This window comes from Gossypium hirsutum, chromosome A05 (genome assembly GCF_007990345.1).
Source record: "Gossypium hirsutum isolate 1008001.06 chromosome A05, Gossypium_hirsutum_v2.1, whole genome shotgun sequence".
In the NCBI taxonomy this organism is placed as follows: Eukaryota; Viridiplantae; Streptophyta; class Magnoliopsida; order Malvales; family Malvaceae; genus Gossypium; species Gossypium hirsutum.
In genome coordinates, this window is record NC_053428.1 from 106,298,381 (window position 1) to 106,314,407 (window position 16,027).

Sequence of the window (16,027 nt, forward strand, 5' to 3'; positions counted from 1 at the left end):
TGGTAGATGTTATTGAACATTGCATCATCACCATTGCCTCTGCTAATCATCTCTCATTATGGAGGAAAATATTTAGAGCTTAGCCATAAATAGAAAGATGATTTATTGGACTTGTTCATCATTTATTTGTTCCTCTTGTTGAAGGGTCTCTCCAATTTTTGAGGCTCTTTCGCTTACTTGTGTCAAAATTTGTTTGAACGTATCATACTGATGTTCTTTTAGAAAAAAAAAATTGACTTTGTACACTAAAATTCTTAAATTGCTGTAAATAAATTTGGGTTCATATAGGGGATTTTTTTAATTGAAATTTTGGTAAATTTTGTAAACTTGAACATTTTAATTTTAAATTTGCAGTTGAAGAACAAATATCTAGAAAACCACTATGAAGATCACAAATTACCCAATAATTGATGAAATTAATGAATTTCGCACTTTCATAATTTTCAATTTTATTAATATATTTTTTTTCTGAATTTTTTTACATATCTAGATAAAGATATATATATATATTAGTTAACAATCCCACGTCATGCCTTTGTTAGGAAAAAAAATGAATAAGAGTGAAAAAGCAAGTATAGTTGAAGAGTCAATTAGTGAATTAAGCCAAAAATAAATAGCAATTAAGAATATTAAAGTGTTGTTAGAAACAAAGAAATAATATATAATCAACTTTTATTATTATTTATCAAGCAAGCAGCAATTTATATATAAAGATAATGAAATTTGAACCTCAAGGTTTAATTGATATCTTTCATAAATTAATTGGATATGAAACAACAAAATTGAAAGCAATTGCAGATCCTTTCTACTTCAAACCAACACATTCATTTCCTCTATATTTTCTCACCATTTCACCTTTGCATCATTAAAATCACCAAGTAGAAAATTTTCACTAAATATAAACATGATCTCAAAACTAGGAAAATCAAACTCATCCTCGTTATAAATACCAACTCTCAAAGAAACAATACAAACTTTCACCTTTCGAGTTAAGCTTTCGGTCTGTTCGGCTGTTGGCTGTAGTTCCCGAACTTTCCGGACACGGTTATCTCGGTTAATGTATCCCAAACCTGCATGATTGTAAATGATTAATGTTTTTACCGAATTTCGGTAATAGTAGAACATAATATTTAAAGATTTTTCCACTCACTCCTAGTTTTCCCTTTGAGCCTCCAATAGCCAGACAAAAGGGATTATCTTGTGAGAAGGAAATGGAGAAGACAGCTCCCTAATAACATCCACAACAAAGTTTTGAGATATTGCAGTTATAATAAAAACCCCACATGTATGTTTTCCTATAAATCACACTTACAGCTTTAGGATTCTTGGACGCCACACATGAAGGTTGATTGTTTGACAAATCCCAAAGTTTTACCTACGCAAATGAAGATCGACCAATGAAACCACATAAACATTATTTATAACTTTCCACAATATATCAAAAGTGCTAAAAGAAAACCGTTATTTACCATTTTATCCATGGAACCAGTTGCAAGAAGCTGTTAGAAAAATAAAAAGAAAAGTCATGCACCGGAAATATGTGATTATAACCTGACCAAGGAATGAGTGGAGGAGAGATAGGTTCATACATTTGGTGCTGCCGGATTATATGAAAGGGTGCAAGCAGCTTTGTCGTGAGCGTGGAGTGTGAAACTTGGTTTTGACTCGGAAGAAGGATCAGACTTGGCAGCTCGAATATCATATCCTCTGATTGTACCATCTTCAAGACTCACCTGATCAAAACTTAAATATTTCAATAAGCATCCAATTATCAAACATAGCCTTCATGTAGCCCCAAGTAAAAGGCTGAAGCACAAAGCACGAACCACAAACGAGTACTCAGTGTGCGGATCCCATGCCAAACATTCAACCTCAGCAGTCACCGACCACTTAAAACCGGAATGAGTGGGCACTCTTCCATCTTTCTGCAAAATATAACCATGGTAAAAGTGATTAAGTCTGACTACCTTGAAAGCAATTAAAGGAGAAAAACTGAACACAAATTACTTCGGCAATAGCTGAAAGCATGCACAAATTTTATGCAAATGAATAGTTCAATTACCATCACAACTGAACAATCAAACGATCCACTAAGAAGAACTTGTGGCACATGATGATTCCATGCAACTGCTTGAACCTACAGAGTACACAAAGAAGAATTTTCAATTTAGACCAACAATTGATAGCAACATTCAATATCAATTAAGTAGTTACAAGTTACAACTGAAATTGTATAGAAGTCAAAATTACAGTGGAGATTTCCATATAATATTTTACAACAATCTAAATAATGAAGAACAAATAATGCACGCACAACCACAAAGAATAAGCAAACTTCACAGCTACCCAATTGGTGCAGTTCAAAACATCTTTTGATTTAACATCCATTAATGCTTTATAAAAAAGATGAAATCAGCAGGTATCATGCATGGGAATTGCTCCATATCAATGCTTTTTCCATATCAATGCTTGTTATAGCAAAAGAAAAGTTGGTGACAGGAAAAGACTGGTGATTTGTCAAATATAACCCAGAATTAGCTTGACCGAACCTTGTTTATAGATAATATTCATTCAATTGTTTTATATTCATAAATTTTCATCTAACAGTTGCATAGGCAATATCTATGCAACATGCCACTAAAAGAAGCTCTGGAGATGAAAGCTAGATTGAAACAATACATAGGACATATGCATTACAACGTGCAAAATGATATTTGTTTTCTTTCAATGCCTAATCCAAATATAATTGGAAGACGATTTCTATGGTGCTACCAAAGCTCAATTCTTACCTTGCCTTCATGATGTTCCATTGTTATGTTGCATTTTCCAGCAGCAACATCCCAAATCTTAACTTGTTTGTCAGCACTTGCACTAGCGAGGATATTCCTTTAAGAAAAAAAAAAGTAAAGTGTAAGAAGTAATTTCATTATAAGTTTCCTTTTAGAGCAAGAACAGGAGAAAAATGAAAGATCAAAATTACCTGTATTCCTTGTTCCAAGCTAGACCAAGAACAGCACCAATATGACTGCCATCCTTGTATTTTGGTTTCTAATGCAAAGCAAGGCAAATGAGTGAAATAAATAATAAGTTGCTTTTCTCGAATAAAATATTAGCCAACTGGTGTAATTTAATAGATTTCAGATAGAAAAGGAGAAAAAAAAAACTTAATTCCCTATCACATCAGAAGCCATATATATAGCATAAATACCATTTTATTTCAAGTCAAACTCCATCATCAAAACCAAATAGACCAGCAAACAAGCTCAACAACAAATAAAGAAGGAAAGGACCCACACCAAGTTTTATGACAAAGTAACAAGGTCTTAAACCGTACCACCATCACAGCACTGAGATTATTTTGTTTAGGACACCCTCATAACTAAGTCAGGATGGATAATATGATGTCAATTCTCTAAGCTTAGGATTGAAAATTGGAGATCATAAAGGAAAAAGGGCATGGAAGAGGGTAAAAAGCTTATTAGTTCATGATAACAGTGCCATATCCTTGATTCTACAGTAATTGAAAGCTTTAACCAAGCTCTATCCAAAAACATTCATTCACAAGCACACCCCTATAGCACAACCACCTCACCTTCTTTTAACTACTCTCTGCTCTATTACATGATGAAATTCATTTAGACACCTAAAGTGGTGTTTGTCAAAAGTGTCATAAAGGGAAAGACTGCCGGAATGCAGTCATATTATGAGGACCATATGACAAAATCAATAATAGTAAATAATCATTTGAATTGCATACAATAATAGTAAATAATTCTTTGTCATATTCACTGCAGTCAACTCAAACGTCCATTCAGAAATCCAGGAGCAAAAAGTATAATTCACAATCAAAACCAATATGTGTGAGTGTACATGTGTATTTCCACTAAACTTTTGAAGTTTTGACAGAAGGCAAAGCTGATAAAGTTTTAAAGGCAATAAATCAGGAAGGAATTCAGTCGCAAACCTTCTTTCCTTTCTTTGTCTTCTTCTCCACAGTGCCACCTAATACTAAACATGGTTGTACTTCATCGATCTGAGAAAAGTGAAATATGATAAGGGATTTTGAATAAATTCATCATTCGGCTACACTATTACCTATAAGCTAAGTAAGACTAACATTTGCAATAACATACAATGTCAAGGTCCCATATTTCTATTGATGGCTCCATTGAACCAACTGCCACAAAATTCCCTACAACAAGAAAAGGACAAGCGGAAGCAAATGAATCAGCAACTATTAAACATGGCAACATATAGGTGAATGATTACTATTTCTAAGATTTCAAAATATATATACCAACATGCAACCATGTTCACTTAAGCTAAAGCAGCAGGAAATTGGGGTTTATAGTTGAACAAAACATGCCTGAATTTAAGTACTTGGAATTGCATGTCTAAACACACAACTTCAATACCCACAAAAACAGAAATGTCTAACCTTTTTCTCCCCCTCTAATTGGACAGTCAAGCCATGCAGTACAAAGGGGAAATGCTGAAATGATAACATCATGGTGAACATACATGTTTGAATCACCTTCATCCAAATCCTCATATATCCAAACCTGTACAATAATAGAGCACAATGAATGCCTAGCATGTTTTGTGTCTGAGCTTTTTGCGAATGATTGACTTATATAATATCTATGTTGCTCAGACTCCAGCATAGGTGTCAGATGCTGGTTTGTGTCTAGATGTCTGACTCATCAATCACATTGAACTTAATTAATTACTTATTTAATGAAAATTGACTGGAATTCCAATGTTTTTCTTGGCATAGCTTTTTCTTGGCACATTGCTTTCTAGTTTTTTTCTCTTTGGAATTCCAATGTTTTCTCACCTTTCTCCCCCCTTACACACAAGGGTAAAACTGGTCTAGAGATCTCTAGTTAACTTTGGGGAGCAAATCAAAGGATGAAGATGAGTCCAAAGATTTTAGCTATGTTAGACACAGATCCCAGATCCTATCAAGGGTCCTGTCGTGTCAACAGGGATTTTTCCTTATTTTTGCCAAGTCCGAGCAACTATGATATATATGTAAAGAGAGAGAGAAAGAGATCCAATATACCTCAAGATGGCTAACATCATCTTCAGTGCGTGCACAAACTATAACAGAATCCATGGGTCTAATAGTCATGTCCTCAACCTCTTCTGAATCATCATCCTAAAAATTGTCTAGCATCAGAAGCTGAAGAAGGTATAAAAAGGATGTCAAAAAATAGGGAAGTTCTCATTCTTACATCCTGATCCTTCAAAAATGGATCCATTTCATTGCTTGGGTAGTAAAGGTCACCAAGCCCCTTGCTAAATAACTCAATACCTGACAGCAAGAATGGTTAGATGCTTCATTAGATACATTAAAAAAAAAAAAAGCACACATGGCAAGGCATTGCCTGGCACAATTAATATTAAACTCTACAGTTTGGAAATGTTTCATGATAAACTACATGTGTTCCATTCCAACAACAACAAAATAAATGGAAGAAGCAAATAAAACCAATAGATCATCCAAGCAAAGATACCATCATCCTCTTCATCATAATTGTCCATGTCAAGTTCTTTCAACCCATCTGTAAGATCTTCCAGCTGTGTCCCTGACTTGTTCTTGGAAGTTTTTCCAAGAGCATCTGCCACAGCAAGTGCTTGGGCTACATCCCCAGTTTGCTTCTCAGTTTCAGCGACCATATCTTCATCTTCATCCTCACTTCCATTATCACCATTATCTTCACTGTATAAACAAGACCATCAGAAGGCTGCATGAAGCTAATTCTTTAATGCTAGTGAACTCACGTTCAATACCTAAATTGATAGAGGCTGGGAGAACATTTATTTGGTTTTGCTTATTCCTATAAATTTCAAAAAAACTAATACAACCGATTAGCTTAAGGATAACCAAACCAGCCAACTCAGGTATGGTAACTAAAAATAACCAAACTGTCATAACTGTGACTGGTTCAGTTATTTCACAAGCACCCCTACTCCCTTGGTCTTCCACACTCATGCCATTACAAAAGACAAAACCCCAAAGCCTCTAACACCTAAGCACTCAACTACCAGTGTTGGAAACCATTGGTCAATGGGAAAGTAAAATATTACTTGAAGAGGAAGGCAATGGGAAGAAGGAGCCAGTTGCCAACAACAGAAACTGGAGCGAAGAAGGAGAGGAGTGGCTAGAAAGAGGAAGGGATTGTGAAGGAGGCTGGTTCTCTGGTCTAAATGGGGAGGGGGAAGAGCCACGTAGTCGAGGGAAGAGAGGAATGAAAACAATTATGAGGGTTTGAGCTTGAATATGTGTTATATACTTTAATCAGTTTATGATGTTGAGCAGCAAAGCCAAAGTGTACCTTCTATCTAAGGCACCGGACTTGATCATCTCTTCGATTTCTTCTTTGGAAGGTAACTCGGCCACTATTGGTTCAGCCTTTGCTGCCCCTTTCGGCACCCATGCAATTGCCGATATCATATTTCGCACTTTCGTCTTTATCTAAATAAATTGTCTGTAACGATAAAAAAAAAAGAAAAAAAAAGCAGAACATAAAATTTTTAAGAACAAGAGAGAAATAGGCAATAGCTAATAAATGGAACGATACGAACAAGTTAAGCAGATTACCGAAATAAAAATCAAGAGGAAAGGGAGTTTAAACAGGTTCTTCTTTGTGCCTAGAAGTTCAGACTAACAGTGTTAGAGAATAGCAGCTATTTATTCGATTTTAAATTCTTGAAAACTGAACTATTAACTTGTTCAAAATCATTTAACGAACTATTAACTTGTTCAAAATCATTTAACTCGAATTAAAAACTAATTAAAATACAGCAGCGTCTTTAGTCATAAGAATGAAAAAAGGGAATACCTTGAATGGCTGACGCAGTTGGCAGCAAGCCGACACCAACAGTTGGGAGAGCGAAAGGAGGATAAAAAAGGAAGAGGCAACTGCTGTGGTTTGACAACCGAAGCTACAGGAATGAAGAATGAATGAAGTTAAGGGTAGAAGGGAGGGAGAAGTGCAAGTGATAGAGGCGCGCAACACGGAACACAAAGGTTAGGGTTGATGGAATTTTCATCGTTGCTACTGGATTAATGTATTTTTGGGTTGGGTTTTTGGAATTTAAGTTATGGGTTGGGTTTTTAGGGTTTAAATTATATCATACTATTTTTTTTTTGAAAACCATACTATTTTTTTTAATATTTAATACTTAATAGATATATTAAGGACTGGACTGATTAAAATTACTAAAAAGCAAAAAAAAATATTATTTACGTTTTTTATTTATATTTTTTGGAATTATAATAACAGGATAAACTAAAACAACCGACACGATTTAAACCCAGACAACACTTGAAGCGGTGAACCTCTTAACCATAGGCCATTACATGGGCTGATCGTTTTTTTTTTCATTTTTATATTTGATAAATCTTAAAAAAAATGCATACATATTATAAGAATTACATGATTTTAACTTTAGATATTCTTCACTATTTGAACTTAACATTTCAACCAAGTCGCATTTAATTTTCTTATATGAATTTACATTATGTTAGATGTACCATAATCTAGTGTAGTTTATTTAATTAAAAAAAAGCTGCCAATTAACTGTTCGTCAAATAATTTTATTCAAATTAATCTATGTGATATAAGTTGCACGTCAAATTTACACGTTTAATTTTTAATTAATTTTGTAAATAATATTTTTTAATTATTGTAATTAATTTTTTAAATTTTTATTTGAATTATTTATTATAATTGAAATATAGTAATTGATTTAACAATTTATAAATAATAATTAATGCATTTATATCATATTTAATTTATAATTTAATTTTACCTAATGCAATTAATGTAAAATAACATTGTTCAAAAATTATGATTAATAAATATAATTAAATATATAAATTATTTTGATAATTCTCAATAAAAATTTCTAATAATCATTAAAACATTAATGCAAATTAAAAAAAATGAAATTAAACTCTTCAATATTTTTTTATCATAATAATTGTAATTAATATAAATATATTGTTTATAAAATGTAAAACCTGTTATTGTATAAATAATTAAAATTTGCTATAACATTTCAAAAACTATTAACAAACAAGATTCGATTAACTAAAAATAAAATCCATAATACACGGAAACAGCCAAAATTTCTGATGGATCAAATTTATGTAATTAATAAAAAAAAAAAACCAAAACCAAAAAGGCTTCGATGTAGGACTCAGAGACCACCACATGGGTTTTACCGACGATATTCCCCCTAATATATTACCACCTATATTTCCAGCTACCCCACGCTGTTTTTCTTCAACCTCCTCTATTAATGTAAAATAGGAATGTTGCTTAACAGGTATGTTGGCTTGTAAAACTAAGTCAATTTAATATTAGTATTATTAACTGATGGCATACCCACTGTTTGGGTAAAAAATAAAATTATATAATAAGTATTTATAAAAAGTTATTATAAAAAAAGAGATTTTATTTAAAATTGTATTATAAAAATATTGGAAAATGATAGTATTTTGAGTTCAAATTTATTGTGTATATTTTTCATTTTATTATATAAAAAATATAAAATAACAAAAACACTATTATAAACATATGATTTACTTCGTAAAATGATAATATTTTACTTATTATCCAACTGAATTACTTGCATGAAATCAACTCAATTAAACGCTTAATATATTACTAAAAATCCTATCACACGTATATGTATAGAAACCAAACGATTTAAAACACAAATACAATAAACAATGAAATGTATGGTTTAAAATAAATTAATCTTAATAACACATGAAATATGTACAATATTAAAAATAAAAATGTATAAAATAAATAAAAAATGAAACTTTAATTGAGTGGTAAATTTAACATTTTATTAATCTAATTGGTCCTGAATTCAAATATCGCCGTATGCATATATTATAGGTATCACTTCCGATACAACTTGGATAGTTTGTGTACAATGTTTAATTCAAGTGAATTTGCATTGCCCTATTTAATTAAGCAAGAGACTGAATCTGTGATGGCAAACATGTCTTGAACCTCCCTGTGCTAATATTTTGGAAACACTGATCACCATAATACAAACTATAGTAAATCCTAGTTATTTTAATTGGTAAGGTCAGCCCAATACCAGTTTAAAAAGGTGGGGAAAAAATAAATGGAAATCAAAAAAATCAAATATAAATCCTAAGCAACCTTAGTCCTTTGATCAAACTATAAAATTCTACATGCTATTTAATTTCCTACTCTACCTGACAAAGGCATCCTTGTGAGCATAAAGATTGTTTGGCAGAATATAGGATACAAGTTTCCTCTTACAACAATTCCATATAGATTCCACATTATTAATCCCTTCCACATATTTATGAATCTTTCATGCTCTACACTAATGCTAATTTCACACACAAAATGGGCACCAAAAGATTAAAAGAATATTACTTGGAGTTACCTAGATTCAACAGCATGTGTTTCAGAGCCCCTAAGAAAAGATCTGCGCCACCAAATCTGGAAGGCCTTGCTCAGATTTGGACATTCACTGCCATTCCTCGAGAAACATCGGAACCACTCCATAAACAGAACATACTGTTGCTTCAAAGGAAGTGTAAGGAGAGTCTGACCCATTGCTTCCTCCAATGCCTTCATGTCAAGTCCCTTTCTGCATCTTTGCAGCCAACCAAAATCCAATAGCATTGGCCCAAACCATGCTTGAAGAAGCCCTGACCTGGCCTCTGAGCAGCAGTGCAGCTTTCTTGTACCCATTGCGATGAATAAAATTGCTGAAACGCGGCTTAGCTCATACCTAACCATGGGAGATGCTCTTTCATGAAGTTTTAGCAAATTTCCTTGATTTACCCACAGATCCACAAACTCCTCGGCCATTTGTCGATCAAGCAAGATCTCCAACAGAAAATTGATGTTATCCACCTGTTTGGAGATGCGTGCAATCAGAGGCTTACCCATCTCCTTTCTGGTCATTCTTTCATGGGGAATAGCATCAGAAGCCTCCTCAAACAGGTTGTGTAGCTCACTCATACAGGATTGACAAACAGCATAGAAATCCTCCTTGTTGATGTCGGGTTGCTCCTTCTCATAGACTGAGCTTTTGCAGAGGAGACCCTTCACCAATGACTTCAGCTCATTTCTTGCATTGGCATCAGAGCAGGTGGTGATGGATGAAACAAGGTGTCTGGCTAAATTTTGGAGGGTACCAGTTGACTGCTGAGAATGTAATCTAGCCAATATATCTCTACTGGTTGCTTCATCAAACTTGAACATTGTAAACAAGCTCCTTAATTTCTCTTCTTCTTCCTCAGTCCAAGGAACAGCTTCTAGGTACTTTAAACAAGATGAAACACCTCTGCGAAACATAATGCCAGCTGATACCTGATAGTAGTTTCAAATGATCTCAGTATTTTAAGGAAAAACATAGAAATACATAGAAAAGGAGGCGGAAAGTTCATATTGCATTCGTCAAGCAAAGTGCTTGACATTAGTTTATACCACGGTAAGTAACAACTTTTAGAGAACTTTTCATATCTTTCACCATCTATTTCTACGCTTCCAAGTTTTAGATGCAACTTCTTATTGTCTGCAGTTTTGTATATTAGAGGAAATAACCACTGAAATCAACATATTTCAAGTTTTCATATGCAAACAGTATGTTTTATTCCATGAAATAAAAATCAAATATAATTGCTTTCTTCAACAGTAAGTTGTTTGTGCAGAGCATTACAGTTGCCAACAAGAATATACGTGAATGTGCAATCTAGTAAGGGGAAAAAAACCCAAAATTAAATGGTCACCATCCTCCTCTTCTTTTTCCTTTTTTCCCCCCTTTTTTATAGATAATTTAGATAGCCAACCTAGCCATTAAGTATATCTTATGAAATGCAATCCATCTAGATTGACATCCAATCTTGTAGCTCTGTTCTTCCAAGGACAGTTCACATACCTCATGGATTCTAAATCCAATCTAGTAGCATGCCCAACTCTGGTACCAAGCTGATTAACCAAGAATAGCTCTCAGTAAACCAGTATAACTATAAAGCACATTAATTTTCATATCTGAGAACATAATGGTTTAGAAGGTTAGAGAGAGATACAGACGGAGAAAAGACGAACAAGGGAAAGGCCCTTCCTGACAAGGGAAGCAGAGCAGCAAACTTATCCTATCACAGGCTCTGGCCTAACATAAAAATCTCATCATCATATATCTTTTCTGAAGTAATAGGAACATCCTATGCAGCATATTTCTCATAGATCTACACGGGAGGTAGGCTCTTTAGTTAACAGCAAGTAGGTGATGGAACCTTTTTCCCTTCTCCCACTTTTTACCGATTTATTGATAATTATTGTTGACAAGGTGATAGACTTAGCAACCATTTCAAAACCAAGTTAAATGCATGCCAAGTCCATTGCTTAGATGATATGGCAGAAAAGATTATGTACAAAACCACCAAATCCTAACAGAATATATCAAGTTAATGTTATCAAGGGCACAGTTAATTGAGGCACTATAACCTTTATATTGCTTGAAGAGCAAAAAAGCACTTGTTGAGTGAAGTAAGGCACAACTACATGTGTGCATATATCTAAGGACCAATGTTATTAAGGGTGCAAGGTGCATTCTAGGTGCTAAAACCCTAATATTGACTGAGGTCAAGTAGGCACCAAAAAAAAAAGCACTCGATCAAGTGAAGTAAGGTGCAATACATACACGTCCATACGTTTTATGTTTTTGTGTAAAAATAAGCTTAAGATATATAATTATGACAATAAATCTAAAGACCGATCTACTTTATCCTTAAAAATGCAATTTTTTGTTGACCAATATGCATGACTCTACAGTTTTGCTTCTGTGGTTGAATACTCAAATATTGAGAAATAAAGTTCAATATTATCCCCCTTTTTTTTATCAGTAAAGGCAAAGAGCTTCAATCAAACGAACTTTTTTATGCTATTGCCTTATAAAAAATCATGTCTAGACATGCCAAGCATATATACCTGATCAGATGCGTCTTTCATGAAAAGGTGTGATGACCTATTACTGTCTGACGCTAATAATGTGTAGATGTATTCCTTGACAACACTGCTAAAGACTGGTTCAATTTTATCCAACACAACATGCAATTGTTTCTTCATTTGTTGGCTAACAGCATGATTTCCTTATGGTCCCAAATTTATTTTGGATATTCAAACATCGACAAGATAGACATTGCTCCCCTCTTTCACTATTAAAGGTAAAATTATAAAATAGAATAATAGAATAAATGAAAGAGAACTGTGATTAGATAGGCTATGTTGCACCTACTGTCTTACAAAGGAAAAAGCACCTAGATGCACCAAACATGTTACTGATCAAATGCACCTTGCCGGATGGTTATTGAGGTGCTTTTGTTGTCAGGTGCTACACCTTAACGCCTAAGCAAGCACCTCAACATCGATGAATCACTTTAGATAAATTTATTAAGCTGCTACCTCTCCTACCATCATTGGATCACCATGCACTGAATTCACAAATAGCTAACAAATTTTCGTCTTTCCCATGAAAGCAGAGTCATCAAGCAAATCACCTCTAAAAAATCAATTTTTTCTTTAAAAGGAAAATGTAAAGTATAAATCAAACTGTTAGGAAATGCACTTTAGATTTTGGAAAATAGTAAAATGCAGCAAAAATGCAAAAGGGGATCACGAAATCAGATATGTAAAAAAGAAAAATAGGGAGTGGCATTCGAGTATGAACTATCTGTTGGCCACCTCATAGGACAAAATAAGGAATATTAGGTTCAGCTTAAACTGCCTTGGTAATTCTTCTAGACAGACTAAGGTTAAAAAAATTAAGGTTTTGATATAATAGTCATGCAAGAACTCTACATGAGATAATGCTTGAATTGGAGGCGGTAACAATGGCTTCTGGAGCTAAGAACCAACATTACTAGACTCAAGAACAACAATAAATTCAACAGGTTTGGGGGTATTGTATAGGGAAACTGAATTTTCCAGAACAATATTCAGCAATTATGCTCAGTGATTATGGTTTCAAGGTTTAGATAAGGACAAAACACAAAGAATATAGAGAAAATTGTAGCAAGGAAGAAAAAACAAGGTAATAAAAGTAAGGAGTAGGAAATAAGAAACACAACTGATAAACTAAAACTCTTGATTAACTAAAATAGAATTACATAACTAAGAGGTAGGAGGACAAAGTTTGTTTTCCTCTTGCCCCCTAAAGGCATTTAAAAACGTTTGCCCCCCCCCCCCCCCAACGAGAAGACTCCAAATTTTCCACTAGATTACATTTACTAAACACAAATAATTCCTTTTTAGCATGTTTACACTTCTGAGGGTGGGAGATACTAATAATGCAATCAAAGTTATACTATTTAAAAAAAAAAAAAAACTTCTGCTAATTTCTGCAGTATCTGATATTCATGTTAGTTAAGCATTAGAGAACGATTTGAAAGGAAAAAGGAAAAGAAGAAACTTGACAACAATAACCAGTTCTCCTAAATCAGCTTCGCAGTCCCAAAAATCTTGAGAAAGTTCTTAGAACATCAGAGACCGGCTTTTGGTTTAAAACTCCTCGTTTTGTTAGATTAGAGCATGAAACAACGCTCAACATATGCTTCTAATCAAACTAAGAACTTCCTAATTATTGGTTTCCAGCAGAAAATATCATATACTATGATTTTCTATATGATAAAAAAATCTAACTTTCATATATCAATCTTTAAATTTTAAATATTAAAATGAAAAATAAAAAAAAATTAGATTTTAACAAGAACTCATGATTTTCCAAGGGAAAGTGTGTAACACTCTGTTAGTCTTTATTAGGAACACTCCCTAAGTTTATTGTTATTTTTAAAGTATCCCTTTTTGGAACAAATTTTTCTTAAAACATCTACACAACACAAAAAACATACTAAATATTCCAGTATAAGAGGATAAGGAGAAAATAAAAGAAGGGTTACCTCAAGAATGTCAATGGCTCTATTAACCCCAATTTTGACGAGCCTCTTGGCTATATCTTCTTCAAACATAAGTTCAATGGTTTCTTTAAAAACCCCTAAATTTTCCACCTCAGGAACTTCTATTCTATACATTTTCTTCCCCGCTGAACCTGCAATCAAACCCGCAAAAACTTCTGAATTCGAAGCCAAAACCGACGAGCTGAGCTCCAGCACCATAACCCCACCATTTTTCCGTTTCAAATTCAACCTCACATCGTACGCTCCTCCTATCTCTCCTTCGACCCGGCTAGGATCCAGACTCGAATGAGTATCCGGACTCTCTATTTTGGCCCGAAAACTCCGCGATCGCGATCTGGGCAAGGAATCAACGGCAGCGGCAGACGGGGTTGCGTGTGAAGAGTGGCGATCTTCTTCGAGGGAATCAGTGTGGTCTATAGGCGAGACTCGTCCGGGTGAAAGGATTCGACGCGGGTCCATCCGACCCACGAGAGATAACTCGGATTTGGAACTCTGGGGAGAGTTGGGAACAGAGATGGAGGTAGTGAGTTTAGAGAGCGAGTCAGGCTTTTGCGGCCCGAGTTTGGTTTTGCAGTTGTTGTTATTGGTACGGTAATGCTGAGACAAATGTGGGTTTTCAGGACTCGGCGGAGGTGCGTTGAAGGTGCAACACCATGATCGGTGGCGAGAGCCGTGTCTCCGACGAGTGTGACCATCCATGATGAAAACAATGGTAGAAACTGAGTCAGAGAACCGAGTTAGGAGAATGAAGAGTCAGGAGGCGAGTTGAGAATGAAGAACATGTTTCTCACAGAGTTTTATTAAGATGGAGGAATGAAAGAAATAGCTGGTTTTGGTTTTATATATAATTTTGTTTCCTTTCAATTTTCTTGGGAATGATGTTCTTTATTTACTACGAACTACAACGCCGAAAACCTTCCTTAACCTTTTACACTTTAAGCCCAGGTTAATTTTTGTTATAGGTCCCTTTACTCTTCATATCTTTGTAATTTAGTTCCCATATTTTTGTTTTCAAAAATTTAATCCTTTTATTTTTCATTCTTCATAAAATAAATTATAATCGAGTACAAATTTAATGAGCTGAGTCCAATAGCAACGACAAAAAAAGAAGAGACAAATTCGTGGAAAAATTCACTTCCTTGGAGAAAAAAAGGAGAGACTTTTTAGAGAAAAAACAATGTCAAATAAGTCCCCCAATCTTCCCAATGTTTGAGCCTAACCCCTCAGCATAGTTATTGAAATAAGACCGTATACACCAATATGAAGAAATTGAAGAGAATCCGTTGACTCGCAATTTGGTATCAATTTATTAAATTAAAATTTTCATTTTTAAATATTTTTAATAATTTATTTAATTAAAATCAGACTAACCAAATAAAATAATAATAATTTAACTGATTCGACTATCTATCAGAATTAAAAATTATTCACTTCAGTAAGCTGTCGTTTTTAATCTCCATTATGACCTTAACTTGCCCCTTTTTTTTTTCTTAAGGAAAAAACAGGTTTCGGAGAAAGCAACAAAGCACAGGAAGGAAACATCATTGTACATTAAAAATTTTATGTTTATAATATAATTTTGAGATTAAGGTATCTGTGATTCTTACTTAATCTTTTAAAAAAAATCAAGGTATTTATCAGGGCGAGCCCAGAAACTCATCATTCGCGTTCTGTAGGCTCATTAAGGGGTAGATGCTGTCCACGAGTTTTAAAACTATTCTATATCCGATGATTGAACCCTCAACCACTAGTTAAGGTAGGAAAGACTCTCGTCATCTCACCTAACTCCCGTGATTATATCTTTCAAATTTTTAATTAGGTAACAAATAATATAGTTTTTAAATTTCTTTTATACAATACTTACTTCTATCCACTAAAGTACAAGGATTATAATTAATAAAGTGAAACACATGAATCAACTTCACAAAATAAATAAAGTAGAAGGATTGATTATAAAATTTGACCATAATGATTCTCTTTTTATAAATTTATACATTTTCTTTTTCAATTAGGATCCAACACTTTATCTAATGTCAACCA

At 33.8% G+C, this 16,027-nt stretch overlaps 2 protein-coding genes across 4 annotated transcripts; both read right to left on the bottom strand.

Moving 5' to 3' along the window:
- Positions 1-736: 736 nt before the first annotated feature.
- LOC107959604 (uncharacterized WD repeat-containing protein C17D11.16) lies at positions 737-7,077 on the bottom strand. 3 transcript variants are annotated; one of them, XM_016895689.2, is made up of 18 exons: positions 6,849-7,077; positions 6,608-6,657; positions 6,342-6,494; positions 5,520-5,725; positions 5,238-5,317; positions 5,066-5,161; positions 4,439-4,562; positions 4,134-4,192; positions 3,965-4,033; positions 2,981-3,048; positions 2,790-2,886; positions 2,063-2,137; positions 1,827-1,925; positions 1,590-1,733; positions 1,470-1,499; positions 1,313-1,375; positions 1,151-1,228; positions 737-1,070 (listed from the first exon to the last, which is right to left on the bottom strand). In XM_016895689.2, exons 3-18 carry the CDS (start codon positions 6,458-6,460, stop codon positions 990-992), a joined length of 1,488 nt encoding a protein of 495 aa, XP_016751178.2. In that variant the 5' UTR covers positions 6,461-6,494; positions 6,608-6,657; positions 6,849-7,077; the 3' UTR covers positions 737-989. The 3 variants fall into 3 exon arrangements, with proteins under 3 accessions (XP_016751178.2, XP_016751179.2, XP_016751180.2); XM_016895690.2 differs by having other exon boundaries at positions 6,592-6,657; XM_016895691.2 differs by lacking the exon at positions 6,608-6,657 and having other exon boundaries at positions 6,849-7,069.
- Positions 7,078-9,179: 2,102 nt separating this feature from the next.
- On the bottom strand, positions 9,180-14,891 carry LOC107959603 (BTB/POZ domain-containing protein At2g13690). Its single transcript, XM_016895688.2, has 2 exons — positions 13,970-14,891; positions 9,180-10,382 (listed from the first exon to the last, which is right to left on the bottom strand). Exons 1-2 carry the CDS (start codon positions 14,684-14,686, stop codon positions 9,444-9,446), a joined length of 1,656 nt encoding a protein of 551 aa, XP_016751177.2. The 5' UTR covers positions 14,687-14,891; the 3' UTR covers positions 9,180-9,443.
- Between the last annotated feature and the right edge of the window lie 1,136 nt (positions 14,892-16,027).